At 36.9% G+C, this 27,857-nt stretch overlaps 1 protein-coding gene and 1 pseudogene across 2 annotated transcripts in view; both read right to left on the bottom strand.

Moving 5' to 3' along the window:
- Positions 1-27,857, bottom strand: part of LOC139979222 (thrombospondin type-1 domain-containing protein 4-like) — a 159,777-nt gene that overhangs the window by 67,772 nt on the left and 64,148 nt on the right. For both annotated transcript variants that reach the window (XM_071989980.1, XM_071989982.1), the window contains exons 4-6: positions 18,526-18,650; positions 3,267-3,330; positions 2,821-2,923 (exon numbers count right to left, since the gene is read on the bottom strand). In XM_071989980.1, the coding sequence (XP_071846081.1) occupies positions 2,821-2,923; positions 3,267-3,330; positions 18,526-18,650 (292 nt within the window). The remainder of the gene's footprint in view (positions 1-2,820; positions 2,924-3,266; positions 3,331-18,525; positions 18,651-27,857) is intronic.
- Positions 1,821-1,897, bottom strand: LOC139979253 (U2 spliceosomal RNA; annotated as a pseudogene).

Raw genomic sequence — 27,857 nt, 5'->3', positions numbered from 1 at the left:
AGATTATTAGTTTATAGCACAGGTTCTCAATACATGGTCAACGAGCCAAACTGAGTCCCTGGAAGATTTTAGTTTGGCCCATTAAAAACCCATGATCTTGCACTAATCAGTTATGCAGACCCTTATGGCCTTAGGCTTTGGCACTCTACCTGCCTAACCCAACACTAACAGTACATTGCTCAATCAATTTGTTTGGCCCTTCTCCTGGTCCTCAAAATAAATAAAGCAACAACTAACATTAATATACACATACAATATCCACATCAATTGCATGAGCGATATGTCACATGCCAACTGTCATGTTTACAAAAGGAATCATAATTGACACACCTTCGTAATTGACGCACCTTCAAATATTACTAGCAACGATACGATACGATTTTTTCAGTCTAGCAGAGTAACATATTTCATGAGTTTGAATCCATTTCAGGTACAAGCTGATCAAATTGTGGTTTTTTTTAAAGCTTTTCACGCCCTCCCCCCAGTTTTTCACATTATTTTGACATTTGGAAATCTTACTCCCTAAAAATAACCAAAATTATCTCAATATAATACCACTACTCTCTGGGACCTGACCTGTCTGAGCTTAGAGGCTCAGAAAGTCAGAGCACAGCAAACAGCATCCGAAGTCAATTGATATAGGCCTATATTACAGTTAAATCGACGAATTTGTCAATTTAGGGGTATGAAAGAACTTGACACAGCATACATTTTGTGTTCAAAATCAATTGTACGTTGCGCAGGCACAGAACAATAAATATTAAAAACAAATAAAAATAAATATTAAAAACTAAAGTTAGGCTTAGGCCTAAGTTAGGTTAGGCTTCTTTTACTTTTAGTCTAACGTAGGTACTAGGTATGTGGCACTAATTCAACATTCATTGTTCGTAATAAATGGCAATTAATGGTCTAGAAGTTGCATAGGTTGATTCCGATTTATGCCACCCATACAGCAATGATGTACTCTTGCCGAATACTCATCATGAACTTTGCAGTTAATCTGAATCTGATAAGCGTAATGGATTGTCAGCGAAGATACAACGTAGCCTTTCATAGACAGTCTGATATCTATCGCACTCACTACAAACACTTCGGCGGCTACTATATCTAACACTGCACTCGCTTAAATTAATGTATGACACGCACTATATATGAATTAACATTATCACATGAAGATAGCAGACGACACTTCGATCGGAGGCCGACAAATGCAATCCAAATGTTTGGTTCTTCACGATATTGACCAATGAAAATCCGGTTGAAAGGAATATATTGACTGAACTTTGCTTCCACATTCCGCAAACAGTAACTCATGTTAGGAACGATGTTTTTTCAATCAGCTCAAAGCACGACAGGGTGAGAATTTTAATTGACCCCATGAAACATCTGGCTTTGGGGAGTTTGTTTCCTTTTCTTAGTCATTGCTGGACTTAATTCGGTACCCTGACAAAGTTTCTCACTTTCTTGCTCCTTCAAGGTGCATGATATCTTGGTCGTTGAACTTCATTCATGTTTTTATGGATCCACAAAGTGGAATACAATAGCTGGAGTGATGTGTGTAAGCAATTAAAGTCTCAGTGTGTGTTTGTTGATGAATTATGGAAAACAAACCTCTGAAGCAGATTCAATATTTCTTATTCTAAATGCACTATGACCAGCTGTGGGTTTAATGTAGAAAAGCTGTCGCAATCGAAAGTATGAAATACTTTTTAAGAAAAAGTCGCCCAAGAAAGAACCTGGGCACGAAAACCATACTACCAAACGACTGATCCGCTCTCAGCCCAGTCCCCTTGCATCGGGACTGTGACTGTGTGATCATCGTCGGGTGTGCATCACCATTCCCCTCGATAGGGAACAGATACTACACATGATCTTAGCCAAAAGGCCGAGAAGCGAAAAAAAGAATGTATGTTCTGTTGCCCTTCTGGCGCGAACGATTTACCGTAAAATCATTGCGACCGCCCATATCAGCATGTTCATTTCACAAATGTAACTTATATACTCGTATCCAGGCGCGTAGCCAGGAATTTGTCAAGGGGGGGGGGGGGGGCGGAACTGTAGATTCGGCATTGATTCGGCTTTTGGACCCAATTTCACGGAGGAAACGTATGAAAACACCTGTTTGTTCCTTGCAAGGGAAGGAAATGACACAATTTCGCAAGCTATGTCGATAAGGCCGAAAGAAAGATATATACGGAGAATGGACCTATACAGGCTAGCACACAGGCCTAACGGTCGTTAACAAAACAGAGAGATTTGATTGGCGCATGATCTGTTGGGTGGGGCTTGCAAATTTTGAATGAAGTTTGTAGAATCAATGGACTCGTTAAAAACATCTTGCGATTTTTTTTTCAGCTCAAAGTGTTTATCGACAGATAACTCAATAAAAAATAATGATTATTAATATGAAAATTGCATAGAACGGTGTTAATTTTCACTGTGCGTTTAGAGCAGAAAGCTGAAAAAGTCGAAGTTAAAATATGGCAAACACCCATTGATAATTTAAGACACCGCAAGTTGTAACTGTGACAGGTCTGGTTGCATGGGGATTGGTACAATAGGCCTGAACTACATAAAAGGGGTGTTTATAACATGTCAGCAATGACATTTGAAACTGACATATATTTAAAGTAGCACTATCTTAATGACATGGATGACTCAATTACCTGCATGACTCTTTGTACATATGCCCACACATTTAAAAAAGGAATAGGCCTATTGCAGTATGTGTGCACGTGCATGTGTGTATTTAGAGCGGGAATGGAAGAGAATAGACTGACGCCTTCGGTTCATCTGGTTATCCTGTAATGAGCAATTTACCTTGTATTAAAGCTTCCCAAGTGTACAATATATCCATAAGAGGCATGGTATTATACATGTCACATTGTTCTTCTCTGAAAGGCCGGCTTCCTTCCGGACAATTCTGTCGAGAAAACGAAACATGGAAACTATCTTCATCTGAATTCTCATTTAGGCCTTTATGTGCCCATATATACGTTCCCCGTATCGTATTTCCCAATTTCAGTATATGGGGGTCTTGAGCAAAGGGGCTCTCTCATCCATGTAGTCAACAACCTGTCTAAAATTTAAAAGGTTAAATATATATATATATATATATATATATATATATATATATATATATATATATATACTATATATATCTATAGTCCCTTTCTATGATCATGAACGATCATAGAAAGGGACTATAGGGTACCAGTCTGGGAGGGAAGGAGGAGAAAGAGACTTCGGAATTAACGGTCACTTACCTTTTTATTGCACATCTTGTATCTCTTATAAAGACCAACACAATGATTGCTTGTATGCATCGATCTATAGAATGCAAAGAAAGAAAAGGAAATAGATGGTAAAGTTCTGTATTCATTAAACTCTGTTATTAACAATATTCACACAAAAAAGACAAACCTCATGCATGTATCTATAACGGTCAATTATGGTGTAAGTTGGATTTTACAAGTTCACCGTAAAATGCGGCTCGACAGGAAGCGGTTATGGGGACTATACAGATGTGCAAACTATATATACGATATTTCAGTTATAAATATGTTAACAATAACATAACAGTCACTGGAAAGTGAATGAGTATATAAACTACCTTCCTGATCACCAGATGCTTCACCAATATAATCAATATTATTGACTCGATTTGTTTACTTAATAACTTGTAACGCAAATCAGTGCAGATCCATCATTTTAATAAACACAATATATTTAAAGCGAGCAGTTAATACCATAAGGCGTAGCGAACTAATAGCAGGTGTTAATTTATGTCACACACTATACACCGCAATGCAATATGGAAGAGAACCGCCATTTCTTAGAGCGATTTCATCTTCTTCAGTAGTTATACCAGGAATTTTATTTAATTTAGGTATAATAGGGGTCAGATTAAAATGCCTTGCATCCTTCATCCCACCCATGTGAGTTTGATTTGCGGCAGTATTCTCGGGGCGATACGTATTAATAGAAATACACATTCTCTTCTATGCGGTTAATGGACCTCATCACAAATCGGCAAATAGGACATGATTTTGAGGTACGATTGCATAAGGAAGATGTCTTTTTACATTCGATATATGCTATATCCAATGAATGCCATAATTACCTTAGTTCTACAAGTAATCCATAAAGTATCATTCATTGTATCGAATCATATACCAATCTCTCATCATCCTATGTCACGCGGGAGCATTTGTTACATTTGGTACTGGAAGGGGGTTGTTAGGTCGTCCAGGAGAGAGGGATAAGGGGAGGGGAATGGACGGTACTTAGATGCAACTTTTGAAACAATTTTGAAGAATTTTCAACGGTTTAGATTGTACCGTATATATACATGCTTGTTGTGTATATATTTACCATAAACTTGTATTTTATATTGTAACATTCTGTCCGCCGTGGGGAGAAGTGGGGGGGGCAAAACCCAGAAGTACTTTGGTTGTTTTGAACTGTTGTTATGCTTAAAATTGCAGGGACAAGTCCAAGGGTGACTATTGCGTCCAATTTCGTTAATTCTAGCATATTCGGGGTGGGGGTGGGGATGGGGTGAGGAACAACTGATAAATCAGTATTCAAACGTATATCAAAACAAAACGGGAGGGGGGTTGTGGTGGGGGAAAATAAAGAAAAAATAAGAGTGACGGATTGTTCGATACAACTGAACTGACTATACTCAAAATATTGAACGTCATCAGATAAAGAATGACTTCAAATTCACTGGTCCGTATATATACACGCGATTCCTGGTCACGATATGTAAAGCAATCCGACGTTTAAGGAAGTTGAGCGCGGTCCTTGACGTGGGTATAGTCCTATTGCCCTAAATAGTTAGAATGCACGGTACCTGGTGGTTCGTATATTTTGAACATTATCTTTCTTTTTCTTTCTGTTTTTAAGAAAAAAGTCAATGTAAAATGGAAGGAAGCTAGTATCGGAAATTGCATTGAATTGACAGACGCAGGGTTGATCCCATTTTAGAAATTTTAGGTCAAATGATAAAGTAGAGTCAAGACTGAGATTGTAATCTTCAGGTGAACAGAGAGACTGCCAAGAAAGCAGCACCGTATCATTGAGTCATCTCTGACGCTATATGGTTAGACTCTTGTATATAGGAACCGCTTGGGGATGGTAACCTTAATTTATATGTAAAAGACGGATATAAAGAAGGTAAATGTTATTCGCCGTTCAACCTAAGCTAAAGAGATATCTATAGTGTTTTCGCAAGTATATAAGGCAGAACAAGTCCGAGACAAATTACAGGCAGAGTTTTAGGCATTTTCCGACTTGCAGGTCAGAATGTTTCACAATGAAGTTTTGACTCAATTTTTTTGAATAGTTTTAATTCATTTTATCTTTGATTCAAAGCATATTCAAATATCATCAATAGCTGTTCAGTATCCGCTATTGGTTGTGTGTTAACACCACACAAAAAACAGTTATAATAATAAAAAAATAAAAAAAACGAGACATTGCTGAGCCAGTGTCAAGCATAAATCAGACAAGTTAATATTAAGTTCATTGTAAACATCTCTTATGCATGTATTTATCAAGGACATATAGCGTCGGATATAATCCTGCGGTGCCTTGTTGCATATATGATTTTTAAGAACAATATTATTAGAAGTTTACGAAACATTAGATAAACGATTTAGGCCTATAGGTACTAAACGCGAGGAAGTGACGGATTCACCGGTCTGTGCCTGAACCTGAATTCCGGATCTGTAGCTTACTTCAGAGACGGAATTATTATCATGAAACCAAAACAATAAAACATTGATCTATAGTTTGAAACTCAGTCGGAATATCACTTACTAAACATCTCCATATATAAAGTCATCATTTCAGTAGAACCGAGTGATACACGGGCCACGTAGCTTTACAACACTCTGATTATCCTGTTATTGGACATATGTCGCAACATAGATTTACAACACTCTAGTTATCCTGTTATTGGACATATGCCTAAATTCTAGAGTATATATAGGTGAATAAAAAGAGGGAAATACACTCTATAATTTTTTTTTAACTTTTGTACTTTAAATCTCACCAATAATCCATATAACTACCAATTATACCTCAAAATTGTATAATTTATGGCAATATGAGTCTACCTTAAGGCTAAAGCAAGCAAGCACCCCCCCCCCCCCCCACCCCAACAGCCTTCCAATATACAAGCCATCTTGTGTGACCGGATACAAAACTTGCGCTAAATTGATTGGACAATAATTATAGCCATATGAGCGGTTTATGAAAAGATTTATTGGTGAACTAGTTTTTCTATAACCTCGGGAGGAATTTGTTTGTCGTGTACGTTATCTACGGCTTGTGAGCACGGATTAGTTATATGACACCTCAAATAAAAAAAGAATATATTAGTCTTGTTATCTTAGTATATTTTGTAACAATGTTATCTTTCTTTTGCAGGATATTTACCTCATAACTGTGGCTTGGTGTTTATTATAAGTTGACTCCCACATGAAACGATCACAATGAACGAAACAAGCAAAGGAACAGGGGTGACAACTCAAAACAGGACACATGAGATGAACATTTCTTGTATAGTATGTGATGTCAAATATCCTACTTTCAACTAGGACGGGGGTTTTCGTAGGGCGTGGTGGGGTGGGGTGGAGTAAGGGTGATGATTAAATGTTTATCATGATATAACGATCTTTGAGGACGACGATGATGACGATGATTAAGATGACCTAATGACAATGGCAAAGACGATGATGCAAAGTTGCAAACATCATTTACAAATGTTATTATGATACCGAACTATAAATTGATTTTTAAAGTAGTATCCTGTAGTCTGCGACCCGCCCTCCCATTCGCACCTCCCTCAAAAAAAAATAAAAAAAAATAAAGAAGAAACACACACCCAAACCACCGTATAGGTCACTTCTAATTATCTTTAAAGCAACTTGAAATCAGCAGTCCAGACCCCTCCCCCATCTACCCCCACCCGTCCTCTCCACCGTCTCAGTAATTCTGGTATTATAATGGTAAGCTCCAAGCGTATACTGCCAAAAGTCACACACGGTTTGAGCACTCTCCCTTAAACTTTGAAAGTATGCTTGAAAAAGTTAAAGTAAAATATTGGTTTGAGATTCTAATATCCTCAAAACCTCAATACCATATAGGCCTATGGGAAAGGTGAAATAACTAGTTGATCTGAGAAGTTGGGGTAATACATACCTGAGTGGGGGCTTAGGGTGATGATAAGATTTAGTAAGCAGACTGACAGAGCTTTATATGCCTGAGTCACTCGGTGTTTGCACTTAACAATCGTGAAAACTAAAAGTTGGTCCAACACCATGGTATGTTTAATCCTCTACAATATCGACAATTTCAATAATTTATCACCAAAATAAATCGTTTGTAGCCCTACACTTCTCCACTTTCTTCCAAAGAACCAAATTTCAGTTTTTCTAGTTTTTGTCTGATGCAGCTATATAAGACGATCGTTTCGTCTGCGCACCGCCAAGTTTTAAGATAGATTGACATCCAAGTAACCGTTGTCTAGGTGACCAGGATTGTACTGCTTAATCTATCATAATAATCACTTATAAAACTGCCAAGGTCATTTTAGTAAACAGAGCAAATAGAACTGAACGCCTTTTCTGATACCTAGGTTACGATATATACCCAAGAAAAAGAAATTGTCCGCATATATTAAATTTCATAATCCACGACTTGGCATTTCATATGCATATAGCCAGTAAATAACATTCATTACTTAACCGTTAATTTTAGCCCCAACACATTTTCCCAAAGAAAATATAGTTGAAAACCTTTTTGTAGTCAATAAATGCACAATATACACATTAACCAATAACTGAAAGAAACATAGAACTATGTGGTTAATCTTCGAGTGATCCCCCCCTCCCCCCGCACCCAACACCCAAAAGATTTGTCCCCTAGGACACCAGAATATTCTAGAAAGAACTAATACGATAGTTTCGAAATGAAGGAGTTTACCAAGAGACCCTCTTAAGGTGTATGCCCCTGTTGGTATTATAAATCATACAGATTATCATGTAAGGATATATGTGGAGCTTCAAGTTCATTTATCGAGATGATCGTATAATCGGATTTCGTCTCAAGACCAGCTATTGAGATGTTATCAAGGGCGTAGGAACCGGGGGGGGGGCTGGGGGGCGCCAGCCCCCCCAGTGAAAAATGTGGAGGGGCGGAAGTATCATTCCGCCCCCCCGGTTCGCAAGTCAGAAAACCCCTTTTTCATTTCCAAATGAGAAAAAAAATCTCATTTGGAGCACCAAATTGCATCTAAGGCCAGGTGAAAATACAAAATAATCGTTCTATTTGATGGCCCTTGATCAGAACAACCATTAGCGATAGGCACAAATTTACTCTTACCGGGAACTTTTATCGTTTAAAACTCTACTTTTTTTGTCTCTATAGGACAGCGCGGGTGAACTATATGGCGTTAAGTGAAGAGGCATTCACGCATCTGTGCTATTTATTTTCTTGTCATGGGTTTAATCCAATTTGAGTGATTTCATCCCGTTAAAATTAGAACTAGCCTTGTCAGGATCGGATCTTCCTCGTTTAAAGATGGTGTCACTTGGGTGTCATTGTCACATAAACGTCATTATGTCTGGTGTGAGAATAAAGATACGAACTCTTGTGTGGGTGATGTCAGGTGTAGTTCAAGTTTAGAGCAGCTTCGTTTTCACGTTTGGGTATATACCGGCATATATATAATAACGCTTCAAATTAAAAGTGACTTCTATACCTTCAAGTCAGTCACTTTTCCTTTCATTTTCGTCCAGAAGTATTCGTAATCTGCTGCAGCCTGTGGTACCTCACGAAATTCATGAACTTCTGGAAGTCAGAAAGTAGGTCAGCGAAGTACCATATTTTCAAGTCAGTAAAATGAATCTTTGATTTATTGTAACCCCCTTGGACAGCAATAGTAAAAACTACGGTGAAAAAGCAAGCAAAACGAAACGATATGAAACGACATTAGAGATAATCAACAATAAGTAAGCGGTGCGTTGTTCACCTGCTTAACAAAAACACCGTAGATACAGGTACCTTGAGGGGCCATCAATTAGCTGTAAACCGTTTCAGAAACCCAATCTAAATTCTAGTATTCTAATGTGTTTTTTTTTTTGGGGGGGGGAGGACACTCTTACAATTGCTATTTTCTTATGCTTTTGATCAACGGGGCAATTTTTAATTAGTTTTTGTTTTAATTCAGCAACAAAATGGCACTTTTAATACCACAGAGCTGTTAGGTTTATAAACTTGAGGGCACTGTTTAGATATCTTTGTTTTAATTTCCAACACGAAGGCGCTTTTTAATTACGTAATAGAAAAGGGTACACTTCTTATATCAAACAAGTTTTATGTAAAGAGAGAACATTCAAGGGAACCACTGGGAGTGGAGGATACGTCTCCCCCCCCCCCCTTGGCCCGGCTCCGCCGACCCGGCATGGCACACTTCTAATGATTGAAATTTTTACTCGTTTACACAATGTAAGCAAACAATGTCTTGAAAGATATCATTAATTTACATACAAAATGTTACTGTCATTTTGTTACCCTCTTTATTATTTCAATGAAAGAAAATCTTCATTTTAACCGTTTGAACTTTGACTCTTATCTAGTTATACTTGGAAAAGCTTTACTTTTGTCAATGAACCGCAATTCGGGTTAAAAATTCATATAGGTAGCTGAAGAGTGATTATAACTTAGGCGAGTCCTTGCTTTAAACTTCATATATAACTTCATAATATATTATACAAAATCTAGAGGGTTCACAATAGATATTGTCGTGATTATTTCGTCACTTGCTGCATTCAAATTGAAGCCGTGTATATGGCAGCTTCGTTTTTAAAGTTCATTATGCTCTTCCGTAGCAAAGAGAAACCCGCAAGGCGCGACAAACAAAGGTTGCGTGATGTGGGGGTTATTCACCCTTTAACAGTATTTCCAGCTCTTTACACAGTACGTCAGCGGATATTTCTTCGCGTCCCCTTGGGGAATATCAAAGCCGTGATAGAACCGCCGTTTGAACAACGTCATCCCTTCATGACATCGAAGACAAACAAGTAAATAATCATTGATAAAAATATAACAAATAAATCTACGTATTGCAAAGGCTGTTATATTGTGTTCATAAATCGTGGACGGTTTCACTTCGATAATTCGGTTTTACGACATCAATTCTGCTAGAGAAGATCATGTGTTCTTTTCAATTCGGACATTCGAAAAGATGTTTTTAAATGAAAATTTGAATTGTATTGATGTTAAATTTGTTTAGGTCAGTGCACACTGAAAACGAAACCTGTCAATTATCTGCTCTGCCAATTCAGTTGTAGGAAGAAGAGAGAAAAAATTTAAATTAAATCTTGTTAAAGTTTCATTTTTTACTTTCAAGTTTACCGAAATATTGTATATGTTAACACACGTCATAAAAGTACTTTAACCCAAACATGCAGTGAACGGGATGTAAACATGTGTGAGTGGTGTTGATTGTAATAAAGTGTGAATCTCTCCTCACCAAGGGTGGCGGAAGCACTTTTAATCTGGGGGGGGGGAGGGCACCGACATCAAAGGGCACTTTGCAGAAATTCGATTGGACTGATGCAGCCTTATATTAGTACCCTTTATTAGTACCCTTTATAACCCTTATTGTATTATCTTATTTGCGTATACACATCACTCCATCAACGCCCCCCCCCCCCAAGGAAAATATGCATACTAGCACTGCAATATCCAATGTGCAAATTGGGAACAAGGAACAAGTTTTCTTTTGAGACAAAATGAGGTGAAATCATGTTAGTTGCTAATGTAGGAATCTTCCGAATTAGAGTTTATTTCTTGTTAATATATCTTAACAAATTTTTTTCCATTCGAAATAGCTTTGAGTTTGACCCACAGAAATTCATTAAAAGTCAGGGGCGTAGCCAGGATTTGCAAAGTTGTATGCACGACTATCTGAGCGGAGCGCCACCATCGGTTGGCGCGGGGCGTAAAAGAAAATTTTGGGTTTTACAAACCCCTCAGATGGCCGGAAACGGCCCTTCCCGAGTGTTCATTCTGGTTCCCTGGCCTCTTGCTAACTTGAGTTACCTCAATTTTTATGTAGAAAAGGGCACTTTTTTAACCTGAGGAAAAGTGGGGGGGGCACGTGCCCCCTGTGCCCCCCCCGGTTCCGCCGCCCTTGCTCCTCACCACCTCCCACAATCACACGCCAGTGTATATATGATGTTATATAAATAGAAGATATATTATAGTCTGTCGACTGAACTCGAAACATTTCAAATTTTAGTTCTTGGCTTAGTCAACCCTGTCTATGTATTTCTTTGTTTGTTTCGTCTTGCCCTTTACGAACTAACATACATACTAGCTCCGTACGGGTATTCTCAATATCCATGCTGCATTCGTTCTGGGCCCGGAGGAGTGAATTCTTCACCGTCTGGAGGTAAAGAATTCCTCGACTGGTGGTGGATATGGGTCCATGGCCCCCATCGTCCAATTACTCTGCCCTTCCCCTCCCCTTCCACTTCCCCTTCCCCTCCGTTGCACACGCTATGCTGATCATAAACAGCCCTCATTAGCGCTTTTTTATAAGGAACTCATTACTCATTTCAAGTGTAGATTGTTCATTGATCTACAAGATTAGGGCCTTGAACAGGCCAACCGGGTCACTTGAAGCTTGAACTTGGCAGCAGTCGGTATTGTCCAGAGAACTGGCCATAATGACGTGTATAAAATTTGAGTAAAACTGATTAATTTCCTCTAAATACGTAAATGAAACTTTGCAAAAAGATGGCGCTATACAGCAACGGTCATCCCATTTATTGTGTGTAGACCAATTGCATGCGTTGCATTTCTTCATTTCTTTAGTTTCTACCCTTTGTATGTTAAGGCTTGTTACATGGACACATACAATCTTATCTACATAATTGGCTGCCTCAACTGTACTAAATTTAGCTGCGATCCGAGAACGTATAGGATGGTGCTAATGACCCTTACAGTCCCTATACAAGGACTATTTACATTATATATTATGATTATACTTAAATAGTTTACTTAGGCAACCACTTGGACAACGATAACAGCATTCAATTAACAAAGTATTTAATCTTCCAAGCGGGACTTTAATTATCAATTAAGGTGAAGGAACTGTGTGATTAACGTAAGGATTTAGGGCATTTTGTCCATTCTTTGGGATTTAACCCTCATTTTGTATTTAAGAAACAGTGGGTTAGGGTAATATTGACTTAACGTAGCTAAAATCTTTTTTTATATAACGGTGGCGTCGATAAGTCCAAGAACGTTTGCTTAAGCCCAATTATTTCAGTTGAATTGTTTTGGGTGTCACTATTGATTCCATCTGAATAGTAAGTGTAACAGTTACAAACTAGTAGCATATAAGACTTGTAATGACCCTGTAATTACATTATGCTAAATGCTCACGCGAAACCGTACCAGTTGGGCACAAACACGTCGATATTAGCTTGCACTAACGATGTTTTCAGGGTTAAATTGTGTCACTTTCTTGATGTAAAAACTTGAATATTATCTTCTGTGGCAACTGGCAACACTCTTATTGTCTCGAAGTAGTTAAGTTTATGCATTTGCTTTCGGCAAACATGTTCGGCTTAGGGTTAAACCATGTTATCTTGCATAATGCACGGGCAAAAAGTTCTCATTGTTTAAGCACAAGATGAAAAGCCATGCATGTAGGAAATGGTCGAGCGTATATATATATATATATATATATAAATATATATATATATATATATATATATATATATATATATATATATATATATATATATATATATATATATATATATATATATATATATATATACCAATTTTGATTGAAATTAACCAGCGCCATCGGGGAGGCGCTATTGCAAATCATCTTATTCGTAAACATTTTTTTAATTTAGGACCTTTCAGTGAGAACTCGGTAAACTCATTATTCACAACATTATTCTGATCGCGTAGTCCTTGCCAAAATTGACTGTTTCCGGATTTCTGATGGATATTCTGACATAATGTTTCTTTGTGTGCTGAGGTGGTTTCCTGCGGGACTTTTCCTAAACCCTTAAGAAATAATTACTGAGTCGTTTAGCACGATGGGATTGCACTGGTGAAGTGGTTCTGATGTGAAATAACGAGTAAACGTCAAATAGCATTTATCGAAGTAAAAACTATAACAATGTATTGCTTTTACCTAGATTAATAAACAGGCTCACAAGGTTACAATTCTTATTAATAGGTTAATTAAAATGTCAATTAATTTAACCAAATCGGAAGTTGACGTGCTGTTACGTGGCCGGTGAAATGATAATAGGTAGTTTAGATTGCTTAGAGCTATTTTTAGAATACAAATGACGTACTCGATTGGCTAACATCACGTGCCAATTAAGATGAACGTCACGTGGGCATGCGCACAAGAAAACCGACAAATGTTAAATTTTGGTTTATCATCTTCTGTAACATGGATCTACTTAAAGAAGAGATGATTAGAAGAAGACAATGTGATATTTAGTAATGAAGACAAAGTTACTCAACAGTAGAAGCAATTGTATCATTCTTTGCTAATTAAAGTCGATTTTGGGAGAAAAACAATAATATAGGGAGGATGTCTTAGTTTGACTTCTTGTAATCTTACCCGCTAGTTTCGGAAAGAAATACCACACACTAGTAATCCAACTCAAAAAGTTGCTTTACTATTTGCTATTTGTAACACTCTTGCATAAATTTGTTATACATTATTGCTTGTAATTGTACTCACTTTCATGGATGTGTACTCCTGTACTCAGTAGGCGTTATGTAAAGTTAATATAGGATCTAGTAGATACAATAACTATTCGTGCTCTAGTAAGAGCTATTAGAGCCTTGCACTCGTACTCATACCAAGAGAAATTCTACTTGTACTAATACAGACAGCTGTTGTACTCACGTAACTAGCCTGCTATTTAGTAAGCCTACACCATGCAATTTTATCTGGATATACTTACACCGATACCTACATGGACTATATACTCAATAGTACCGCTTATACAGGGAGCAGGTATATATTACATCTAATTATAAACTTTGGCTACGATTACTCTTATTACAGAGGGATCTGTAATTTTCAAATCGCAGCTTCTTTCTTCTTCCATTTTCTTCCATCTGATTTGAAGGTCACCCAAAGGATCACCTTTTCGTGTAGAAGGGGGGGGGGGGGGTTGAGTGATTCAGTTGTAGATCTGTGTAATGCATGGTTGGGTAAATATGAATCTTAAAGGGACACTAAGGAACAATAAAACAACACAGAGACCACAACACAAACATGATGCATTCATGTGTAAATATCGCGTATCGTGTATATCGCATATATCGTGTATATCGTATATATCGTGTATATATCGATGTGTGGATATCGTATATATCGTGTATACCGTATATATCGTCAATATCAATGTGTATATATCGATGTGTATATATCGCATATATCGTGTATATATCGTATATATCGATGTGTATATATCGCATATATCGTGTATATATCGTATATATCGATGTGTATATATCGCATATATCGTGTATATCGTATATATCAATGTGTATATATCAATGTGTATATATCAATGTGTATAAATCGATGTGTATATATCGCGCTATTTTAGCATGATATACCGTAGTAGTATGCACTGTTGTTCGAATGGAGAACGTCTCATACGTGTCCGTCACGGGGAGACGTGTGTATAGAACGTTGTATATTGCAATGTTACTGAAGACATACGGTACTGTAAAGTTACTTTAGTACGGCAGTATATGCTGAAAAGCAAGCAAACCTTTTTGTATGAAATATATAGTGTCGAATATTTGAGTATTTACCCAAATCTAAGTAAATAAATAAAGGAAGATTCTTTCAGCGTTTATCAATCGCGACCACTGTTACTTTAAGGTATAACTAACCCCCTCTCGACTGACGCACTCGTTGTGACCTTTATGATACTACAAAGACGTTTGACTGACTGGACCAGTATTCAAGGCAAAGTCACGAACGCAAGATGATATCACTTAAATAAATAGTTTAGAGAAGGAATCCGCCAACCGAGGCGTCAAGTGAGATAAGATTCCCTGGATCAGGTATACATTCAGTCGAGAACATGAATGATACACAGCAGCCGGTAGTTACCGAGAACATTCAACCGCCCACTTACGGTTAACTGAGAGTCACTATCTCACAGTATGATACTTCACAGACATTGTTTGAAGTTTTTTCATGAAACGCGATAACTTGTTTTCATTGGTGTCGCAATAGAAGAGAGCCATATTACTTTAAACAGAATGCATGTTCTGTTATGCTGACATTGTGATCTGGTCATTGGACAACCAACATACTGGGCAAATTCACTAACATTTATGTCGCTCAAGTTGTGCAATGTAGACGGTAGACAAATGTTAATGATGTCTGTTTATTATATTTGTCAAACAAGAAACAAATCTGTTAATGAATACATGCTCCGAAATCTTTTGCTTGTGGTATTTTGTTTATGATTGTATACAATATATCACTCCTGAATGTTTCGGAGTAAATAGGATGGTCATAATCTCCACGAAAAGTCTTTTGGAAACATTTAGCAAATTTGAGCAAGCTTAAGTTAGCAGCTATATAGTACTAACAATCTACACAAGTTTTGAGATGTTTCAAACTCAGTTTTGAAGTTCTGTGACTGGAATACTGTAATGCAGTACATATTCATTCTTGGAGAGCGCCCTCTTTTCCCCTTTCACGTTTTAAGTAAGTAGGTTATACTAGTGTCCTTGTTATTTCTAATTGACTGTACCTGAAATATACAAATAAACAAATTCGTATCCTTGGACGAACTTTCCAAGTTGAAAAGTTTCTCTGTAAAATAGACAAACCGCCCGCTTTTGGTAGACTATCCGAGGGCGGGCTGACAACCATGGAACTTCTGACGCAACAGCGCAAACGCAAAGACAGATAATTAGAACGTGTTGGAGATTAAGCAGTCAGGTATGAGAATGATAATACCGTGCTGTAACCCGGATGAGACCGTTTAGTAATTAAGATAAAACTAAAGCGGCCCAACTGGTAAATAAATGGTCAATATGTTTTATAACCACATTGAAATGTAATCTGTCTATATAAACTCCAACGAACATCCCCCACAAAATAAATTAATTAAACAGGATCAGGAACGTTTAATTAACATTTCTGAATGTTTATATGACGGTTTGGAAAATAAGTACCGGGAATGTACTTTTGGGAAAACCTGTAATACGTGGGGATTTTGCAAAACGGAGCTAATTGGGGAGTGATACTCAACATACATTATACGAGCAATGACCATGGAGAACTCTGTTCAAATTTCAAGTTTTCGTCATTGGAACAAAAGCATCTTTAGGTGATGAGGCCCGCTAGTTAAGTGCGAATTTTGACTGTGGTCCACGTGATCATTGAAATGCCTACCCCACAAGACATATACAAAACATTACAAAATTTACTTTCATTTTCTGTGATCTTCCCTTCAAAAGCACAATTGGAAAGCTTGTTCTTACAGGCGTGAACTTGTATATGCCTTGACCACTTAACCACCCGTCGTAAAACCCACCGCGAGCTTACATCAAGTAAAATAATACCAAATATTTTTCTCCTTAGGGAAGTTATACCTGTTGATTAAATCAGCTGTGATTTCTGACGAGTTGGCGATATGTTTTAAGGGTGTTTTTATTTAACGCCGTAATATTTTATTAAATTTTTGTTAAGTTACAAACGAAGTCTTCTGACATTTAACTGCAACTTGACCGATGGTACAATCTGTTTCTCAGTTCATGTAACTGGTCATTTATACGCCTTCTTGTTTATGTTGTAGGGCGTATTTAGAATAATTATTGTTTCTTAGGTCGGTTGGTAGTAATCGATATTAAAGTCCCTTGATAATGGTCAATGGTAATAATTTCATTATTGAGATGAATAGTTGAATATCTTAATGAGCAACGTACAGCTAAATAAATACAGAGAGAGACGGTAGGATATACGCATGATCAATGTGTTTCCGTATAATGTCCTGTTTTTCCCCGTCACTCACCAATGGTTGCACATGCGTATGAGGTGTCGCAATTCATGTGAAGGGTCGGTATAGAAATAGCAACAGTGACATCTAATCATTACTTGTGTCAACTGAGTTGATCAATTTGTAGGGGAGGGGGGGGTGGGGATGGTGGTATCCAATCAGGGAGGAAATTATCCCCGCCGTGTAATGTACCGATTCTTTATTGAAGGGCGCGGGGGGGGGTGGGGTGGGGGAGGTATATGGCACTGCTGATGACAGCAAATAAAAAATATGACAGAAACTGAATGTAGCTTCACTGACCTATGTTAATCGTGCTCCAAAGTGTGTTTAATGATCGTTTTACATAGCTCCAATAAAAGCGATGATAACCACTGGTAACAAAGTTGAGTCCTGCCGTGTAAATATAGTCATATTGTGACAGACTTTCAAACAATAGACATGCTCATACTTACTTGCTTTGGTATAGAAGTAACGGACTGTCTTTCGTGACACTATTTTTTACTCCTAATACTACTTAATTTGCAATATTAAGTGTATTCCAGAAGAAAATAATATAGTGTAGGCGTCATATGAGGCATATTTAGACAATAAATTAGATCTATAACTACAAGATTAAACGAAAGAATGTGCTATAAAGTAGGCTAGTAATAATTTTGTGAGATGTTGAATATATACGGTGAGGGAGGAGGGGGGGTGGCGGGATGTACACCCGTAGCAGTGGTCTAATTCGTCCCCGACTTAATGTAAACTAATCCCAGGCTTACGATGCAAGGTGGGGATCATGGGGGTCAACTAAACCGCTTAGGGCTTCTAGGGAAGAGGTCTATGGCACGTAACACTCCATGCTTTTCTAGAGGGTATGTGCAGACTGTTGCAAACATCTCTCTTATAATGTTCATGGTAACAATCACGTAAAGATGATCTTATTTACTGTATAGTCATGATACTTCATAGCATGGAACACATTATGATTCTCACATAATCCTGTTCATTATACCAATTAATATTCAATTGTAGAGTGCAGTACGTGTTATCAACAGTGATTTCTACGATGGCTTATCATAAAATAGGAAGCACAATAGTCTAATCAAAGCGGAATAGATGTAGACAGTTCCATGTGATTTCGACAAATGTAAGCCCTACACTTTTGATAGGTACTAGTTCTGCAAAATTTAAACACTCATTTCTTCAGTATAAGGATGTTGACTGATTTACTGATGGTGGATGTTCTCCCTCGATATAAGTGTCAGTTACTTACTTCCGGGAAAATCAAATTAGAGTAATGTAAAACATAGACCTAACTGAAGTGACGCATCACTGTTTGATTTAATTCTTACTTTTCACTGCCATATGTATCTTATGGCAGACTTATCATATACTAGCTTCTCACTAATGAGGAAATGTTTCTTTATCTTTAACTACTTACTTTGCTCGGCCACGTCTTCTTCTTAGGCACGTCCTCGTCTGCTCTGCCACGCCCCCACCGCATGATCTCGAACAGCTGGACCAACTAGACCACTGGCTCCAATGTGCACGTAAACCTCCTCCTGTCTGTAAATAAAATCCAATTATGGAAATAAACTGCGACATCCAAATTAGGTCCAAAGTATAATGGTAGCTTTGGTAAATTATACTGCACTCGGAGCATATCACTTCAAATTAATGGTGATAAGTATGGTATTTGGCTGTGTGCCCATACAGGTATAGGGATGGCACCACCTTCTCAACGTGCTGTTAGGTCTATGTATGTAGCAGCATGTTTGAATTAACTTTATCTGATGGGTCGTAATATTCAGGGGACGGTGGTTCCAGGATGTTGAAAATAATAGGATGTGACTTTGGGGTCATTAAAGCCGACTCCCATATATGGTGGGGGGGAGGGACTGGGGTCTCATGCCCAGAAAAAAAACATTGGATTTGTAATGTTGCATTCTGAGGCATATTCAGGCTATAAATAGGTCTACACGAAAGGCCTTGCTATAACTACAGCAATTTTTAATTTTTGAGTGGAGTTGAAAGAAAGAGGGAACGGTATACCTTAGTTTCATCATTATGAGACTACTGGTGTGCATATTACAAAAGGCTAAAAAACCTTAGAAAATTTGCCAAAGTTCCAGTTGAACGTCACTGTTGTGAAGTGATATAGATAAATATAACACAGGGCTGGGTGTGGCTTAATACTTGTTCGAAGCTCCAGCGCCACCAGTTGGATACTGTAAATGATGAGTAAATCATTTTACAGCAGCGACATATATATATTTTACTTCTGTCACATGTCAGTTTACAACATGGACAATTACAGAAATACGTTAAAATATTATTGTTAAGTCCGTAATAATCAGGAAGCATTTGGCGTTCCATAAAGGTATGCTATTCGTTACAGTCAAACGACAAAACAGTTGACATGTTTTCGTGCTCGGACGTCACGTTTTCCCCTCTGAACGATCAAAAAAATATGTCAAAAACTGTCAACAATGAAGAAAAGAAAAAACTCTGTGAAGGAACGAGACAGTTGATGGTAAAGGTAGGTTAAATACTGACCCATTCAAACGTTTTACCGTTCCAATTCAAACACCTTTGACGCGTCGGCAATCAATTTAATTAGTGGTCTGTAATCTCATCTTTTCTGTGCTTTCAATAGTTTGCTGCTCTTTCAACAGAATTTGATTACAGGTCCAGCGTTCTTTGGTAAATTACTACAAATTTCTTTCATGAAATACTATGACCTTTAGGCTATTCCAAGTTCAAATTACAAGTCGGGAGTATGCAAGGGAAACGTTTGTATCTAGTATAAGGTTGTTCGACTCGAGGTCAGACCGACAGGGGGACAACTTTGGGTGAGACGTGTCTGACGAAACTTTTCTTTGGAGTATCTTTGCGAAGGAGAAAAAACAAACTTCAACAAATGTAAATCAAACGAACCATCGAACCAGTAAAGCAACAGTCACAGAAGAAATGGAATGAATGAACGAATGAATGATGGATGGATTAAACAATTAATAAATGCTTTAATAAATGGATGAATAAATTTATAATTAAATCGATGGTTGAATGGACGACGGGCTGGCTAAACAAATGGATGACTGGATAGATGGATACAAGAAGAAATTAATGAATGGGTGGATGACTTGATGACTGGCTGACTGAATGAATGAACGGATGGATGAGTGAATTGGTAAATTGATGACCTGCTGTATGAATAGATGGATGAATGAACGAATGGATAGATGAATGAATGTATGTATGGATGGATCGATAAGTATCTATATAATGAATGAACAAAAAGGAAAGAACATAGGAAACATTTCTGAAAGTAGGAAATATCTTTGTTATTATTTGGTGATGTTAACTCAGTGTTCCGGGAAATACGAGGACGGTACAAATGGTGTGATTTATTCGTCGAAGCGATTATTGGTGATGATTGGTTTGTATGGAACACGTGATCATAGAAGGATCATAACGAATTAAACAGTTGTTGGAGTATTAAGGTTAGGGTTAGACCACACACGGATAGTTGATATCTGATGCAAGTTGATATGATGTCCAGTGGTTGTGAGGCTTTATAAGGTCAAAGGTCACACGTTAGTAACACTTTGGTGATGGAAATAGATTTAAGATCGCTTTTGCTTTCACGTAGTCGGCGATGCAGGTAATATATATATATATATATATATATATATATATATATATATATATATATATATATATATAGTGCATTAGTTTAAAACTAAAGAGGAAAAGTCGAATTCTATCAGAAAATCTTATTTCTGTCAGTTTTACTAACATTATCTGCGAATATCAAACCCTATACAGGACACTAAGAATCTGAGAACGTCGTAGGTAGCAGGTTTATTATATTCTTGGCCATTTTCTCGATTGAATTATGAATTATAACATATTGGGTGTATACAATACTGGTTGTAATTGTATACTATAGTCTCTTTTCATTTCAGACCTTGCATAATCGACCATAGGGATATAATATCATCATGATCATGTGACCACAATGAAAGAAGATTCGGAGACTGGGATAATCATGTTCGAAATCATGTTTCGTTTCGTGGTATTCAGGTACATTTGTGAGTGCTTTGAAAGGAAATGTACGGTAATTATCAAAGGGAAACACAAAATCGGCCAAATGATTGTAGAGTATAACTGTTTTGTTTCTCCCACGATTATTATGCACGACACATTAGGAAGGTATATGTTGAATCTATATGTTAAATCTACTGGGTATACATGTTGGATCTACTTGATTTGTTGAATAAAACAATAGAATTGACATTTTGATAGGTTCCTGTAAAATTGTCCTATACTAAGACGCAATCATGCATAACCAAGATCATGAATGCAATCATAACCAAGTTGTTATTAATGCAAACTCAGTCTATAAATTTTGTCATTCAGACATCCTTTCCAATACTTTGAAGGAATCCGAAAATCTTCAAAATTGTTAAATGGGTCTTCAGTTTGTGGAATGAATGTTAATTTGTTATGCTAACAAACTAACGACCAGAATATCAAAACAGGCTTGGTGTTTTCTTTCCACATTTTGTTAAAGAGCATTGCCTATATGAAACTTAGCCTATATGAAACTTAGCCTACATGTAGCATAGCCTATATGTAGCATAGCCTACATGTAGCATAGCCTACATGTAGCATAGCCTACATGTAGCATAGCCTACATGTATCATAGCCTACATGTAGCATAGCTATACATATAGCATAGCCTACATGTATCATAGCCTACATGTAGCATAGCCTACATATAGCATAGCCTACATGTATCATAGCCTACATGTAGCATAGCCTATATGTAGCATAGCCTACATGTAGCATAGCCTACATGTAGCATAGCCTACATGTAGCATAGCCTACATGTAGCATAGCCTACATGTAGCATAGCCTACATGTAGCATAGCTATACATGTAGCATAGCCTATATGTAGCATAGCCTATATGTAGCATAACCTATATGCAGCATAGCTTACATGTAGCATAGCCTACATGTAGCATAACTATGCACAAAAGATTTTAAGTTTTGACTAGTCCGGACAAGAAATATTCTAGCATTATAGGTCTCATGTTGACCTACATAACAAGTATGAAGTTCGTCCTAGTTTTGACAGCAGGGATTATTTGTGTCGCAGGCACGGGACAAGAATTCACCAAATTCCATGAAAAAGCTACTAAAGAATAAGAATTGTCCTGCATTGATTACGGTACATTTAATACATCATTGCTGGTGTAGCCTATACAGTGTCATACAATGTATGGGTGATTCAATATTTTTTTTTTATAGTACAAATTTACCCAGCAAAATGTTCGTTTTGTTAACATGTTCAAAATTATACAGGACGCTCTGTAGCTTTGTTATAATTCAATAAAGGCAGACCGAAATCGATAGTTATAAAATTATAAAATCACAGAGGAATATGACAAACACCTCATTACTTTGCCTAACATGTCCTGATATGTAACTTAACATAGAAGACAGAATGTCACCGGCCTTTGCCACACCGGCCATTTCCCTATTGTATTCCCCAAACACAGCCACTAATTTGTGACGTCACTATATAATCAAAGGAAAAATCACTTTGGAATCGAATTATCAATGTATAGCAAGGTCTCCTTGCGACTGGTAATATTTACTGTCTTATTTAACTTAAATTAATTTATATGGTGTCATTTATTGAATATTTTCATAATGTAATTGTGTAACTTAACTGTGGAATGTCATACAAAATGAGAAAAGTTAACCAAAGTTCAAAATAAGTTTGAAAGGGAAACGACACTTAAATACACAACGCACGCAACTGTTTGATTTCAATTGAAGTTATTGTACTGATTTTCAGGGAAAAAGTATCTATGACCGGCTGTCATCGTGTCAAAAGTAGTTTACATTTCAAGAGTCCAAGGACATATATTTTAGTTTGTTGGGGTTAAAATGATACGAATCTCTTCGTACCGTATAGAAGACATACAAACTTTTAAGGATACTTGATGTGTAGGGCATTGCTTCAAAGGCAGTGAAACATTAGTACATACTGTTTCTATGTGAATATTGCTACTCATTTATTGATAATTAGGGGTAGAGACCAGAATAGATGTTGAAGGGAAGGGGGAGGAGGAGGGGGTGGAGACATGTACAACGAATACGATAGTTCAAAGCAGCGTTGTGAGTTGATTTTGGTTTATATTTAATGCTGATATAACCCATAAATAGTATATCCACCCGCAAATGTTCTCTTTCAGGAAAAGCGCCATACGCAACAAAACTTGCATATCATATTTTACAAGTGGAAGTACATGTGATGTAAAAGTTGCGGAAAATGAGGCAATTTAGCCCACTTTAGGCCTTCAAAGAGCAGCGCGGTAAAATGAATAGCGAGGTCTGTTTATAGGTGACGAACAATTGCAAGGTTCTCGTTGATAAAAATCTACATGAAAATAATATTTTTGAAAATTGTATGTAGACCAGAGTGTCAGCTATATACAATGAACGGGTGGCTTTACCGGCGTTACTTTCCTTTAGGGATAATCTACAAGGCTTTAGACAAAATAATACTTTACCGATTTAGTGTGTAAGCCAATGGGGCTTATGAAAGTAAAGGTCTATGTCGTAATATAGAAATTAAATTCCCGTGCACAATATTACAGTTCGTTGGTTAGCTATGCCGCTGTTCATTTCGATTACAGAAGAAGTAACCAAACATTTCTAATATTCTCCAGTCGATTTTTAGCATATGATTATAATAATATAGAAGTGTCTATATATATATATATATATATGTACTCATTTGTAATTAATACCATGTTCAGCTGACTACGCTTTATCAATTACACTGTTATTTTGAACGATAATCGGTAAAGCTTTGATGAATCTTGATGCTGAAAAAGCCTCACAATATGTGAAATTTATCAAATGCAATGCAGAGTAATTCCTCCCTGAATTTGTAATTGTTTGATAAAAAGCCCGTATACAGTCAGTGTGAAAACGCTGTTGTAGTGGCCTGTTGTAATTTATGACTACTCTTGTGGGTTCTTGGGCCAAGAGACGCCAGAAACAGATTCAAACATATATGGGTAGTGCTAGTACTCTTTACATTTACATATACATTTTCCAAGTATACATGATCTAGATGTATGATTTGTTTTGAAAAGAATCAGAAGTTCATCGAGGTAAACATCTGCTGTGTCCCTAAAACGACAAACTAACTGTTACTCCCTGTGGTAGAATATTTGCATGGCGGGAGATGTAAATACACAACCAAACTTAAATTAAAATTATGAGACGATATAACCCACACAATTGATGTCAGCAAGTTCATTTGGGTAATGTAGTCAACCATCCAATGGGGATTTGTATCGCAAATGACGTCCTTTTTAGTGTTGGACATTAAAGATGGATGTCACAGCATGTGACAACTTCACAGATGTGTTAGAATGTAAACAAAACTAACATCTAATGCTGTAAGTTTTCAATGACACCATGCCCTAGCTATCCACATGACTTAAAATATACCCAACTGTGTCAGAACCGCGCCCCATGGAGCTGGTATGGTATTAAACTTTAACCAGTCGATTTTCTTCGTTGCAGCATCGCGGTAGATAAATCTTTATACAGTAATTTCTTAGAAATATAGCACTGGTTGAAATCCACCTTTTGCATGAACTTTATCTTTTTATTCTAATTATTTTCTCATAACATTTATCAAATTCGTCTCACATTTCGGCGGTTTTTCTCAACACAAGAAGCTTCTTCTTGGAAAAATGAAAGAAAGTCACAATCTCTGCAGGTATACTGTTTAGTTAATATCTTTTCAACCACATATGATTAACTTAAATAAGATTTTAATTATGGAAATAGAACTTTTTGTGAAGATATTACCACAAATTTAACCCTCTGGACATTTTGAATCAGATGATCTACCCTAAAATGAGGTCAAGAAAAACAAATGAATAAATGCAGAAGTCTCAAAAGTTCCATTTCCGAAGCCGTTATAAATGGGTGGAGTTTTCCAGGATATATTTCTGAAGAATAAACGGGAAAGTGTGACTTCTCTTTGAAATCAAGCCAGTGCTAATAAATATATATATATATATATATATATATATATATATATATATATATATATATATATATATATATATATATATATATATATATATATATATATATATATATATATATATATATATATATATATAAATGAAAATCGTAATGAGTTGGAAAATCAAGAACAGTGAAAAAACTTTCAGCCTCCACCGGGATTCGAACCACGGGCCTCCCGCTATATATATATATATATATATATATATATATATATATATATATATATATATATATGTATATATATATAGCGGGAGGCCCGTGGTTCGAATCGAAATATATATATATATATATATATATATATATATATATATATATATATATATATATATATATACTATTTGCGGTTTGGATGACGAGACGATCTATTATTTCTTAGAGGGATGAAAGACGCCATCAACTAAGTACTTTGACCTCTGAAGAAGGTGAAGAGGAAACTATTAATTGGACAAAGGAAGGATCAAAGTTCTTCGACCGGGAAGATAGCCGCAACCTAATGCGCGAAGATGTCTAACTTCAAAAGTTTGTGTTCTTGATTAATTAACTAAGAGAACCTTAGCCCTTTTTTCTTCTTTGACTTTCAATTTTTGAGTATCAAAATGCGGTATGGTATGAGTTTTAAGGTTTTAAGGTTTGAGCTATGATTATATTGAATACGTGACGTTGCAACCAAGTTTGCCTTATAGTCAATTTTTTCGCTTGTAATTTGAGGAAATTGAGGAAGATAAAAAGTGGTAAAGCAGCAGTGAGCTTAAATAATTGTTTTTAATTAAGCACAGGAAACTAGTCATTAATACCCCTCATCGTTGAAGCATGTACATGCCTCATCGTTTCAAATTGACGCATGCGTTCACATACGTCATCATGAAAGTAGTCAGGAATCACTTTATGATCGTTTAAACTCTTCCTTTCAGTTACATACTGCTTTACCCTTTTTATTGATTAGAAGAGAGGACTGTGATACAGATGTTGTTCACTGTTCCTCGTTCTTCTTTTCGTTAATTTTCGTATTAATTTACTGTTATTATTGCTTTGTTTCATCACATGTGAAATCACTGAACCAGTTAGGGAATGGAAAGATCCACGGATTGGGAAGGTACTACGAAACGTCAATTATAACCTAGATAGTGAAATGCTTACGCATGCCTTTCTGTACGAAGAACACGTTACCAAACCGTATCGGACCATACCATACCGTATCGTACCGTAACACACCGTACCTACCATACCGTATCATAACATACCGTACCGTACCATACCATAAGAAATCGTACCGTACCATACCGTACCATACCGTACCTACCATACCGTATCATAACATACTATACCGTACCGTACCAAAGGGAATCGTACCGTACCATACCGTACCGTACCGTACCAAACGATACCATACCATACCATACCATGCCATACCATACCATACCATACCGTACCATATCGTACCTACCATACCGTATCATGGGGAATCGTACCGTACCGTATCGCAGCGTACCGTATCCTCCCCTACTATTCCATTCTGTACCGTACCACACCGTACCATATAATACCGTACCGTGTCAGACCATACCGTACCATACTGTATAAGTTTCCGTCTATATATGAATTTCATAACTCTGTCATTCTAACGGAAATAAGGTTCCATCAAAAGGACCTGTGGGGCACACGACCCATACCAATTGAAACTAAAGGTGCATTTTGTTCATTTTGCATGTAAAGTGGAGAGGTGCGGTACAAGTATTGAATATAGAATCCGCACGGTACGTACAACAACCACAACACATCTTACACGAGCAATTGACAGACCTTTTACCATAAAACGTATCAACACCTTTCTCCGACAAGCCTACAAATTCTATCGGTTTGTCTATATAAGAAAAATATCATGCCGGAATGTTGCCGAGAAAATAACCAATATAGGTAAATATATTCATTCCGTACTCGTACTCATATTGTAGCATGTCTGTTCTCACCCTTATCATGTACTTTAGAAATGAAGCATAGGATACTATAGTCATATAATATACTTGCGCTTCATACCTTACCCTATAGTAATCGTACTCATTCCAAGGTAGTCTATTGTACTCATAATATCAATTGTACTCATAGTACAAGTCAGGGTTTCATGTAAGGATTAATGCCAGACACCCTTGCCAAATCACACATCATAATTTGTTTATATAGTAACCTCAAAACAAAACAATGAAATAAACAAACGGTGGTCAATATCAAATTCATGGACATTTCCTTGATCGTGTTATAATCTCCTAGGTAATGTATCGATAAACTCAGGAAGAGATACTCGCAAAAACAAGGTCAGTTTGGCTATTACGCCAATCCCGATCATAATTCTATTGGTCAAATGGTTCAGATTCAGGAAGTTATGTCAGAAGGTGTTCCGGTATTACGATTACTTTTCCAGTTAATATTTTTAAGCTATGCCTAATCCAAAATCTCCTGAAGTTAAGGCAGTCCAGTTTATTTATAGAGGTTGCATTATACAGACTACACAGACTCATAACAATTTTCTTTGTATAATATTAGCTTTCTCGCATTGGCAGATATAGAACGGTGTCGTTTTCTGCAAGTCGTCCAGATTTAGCACAAAACTAGTGCAACTTCAAACACTATATAATGTAGTCCATCGT

The sequence above is a fragment of the Apostichopus japonicus genome, chromosome 13 (assembly GCF_037975245.1).
Source record: "Apostichopus japonicus isolate 1M-3 chromosome 13, ASM3797524v1, whole genome shotgun sequence".
Lineage (NCBI taxonomy): Eukaryota > Metazoa > Echinodermata > Holothuroidea > Aspidochirotida > Stichopodidae > Apostichopus > Apostichopus japonicus.
Note: the sequence above shows the minus strand (reverse complement) of the source record. Positions and strands in the feature narration are given on the sequence as shown.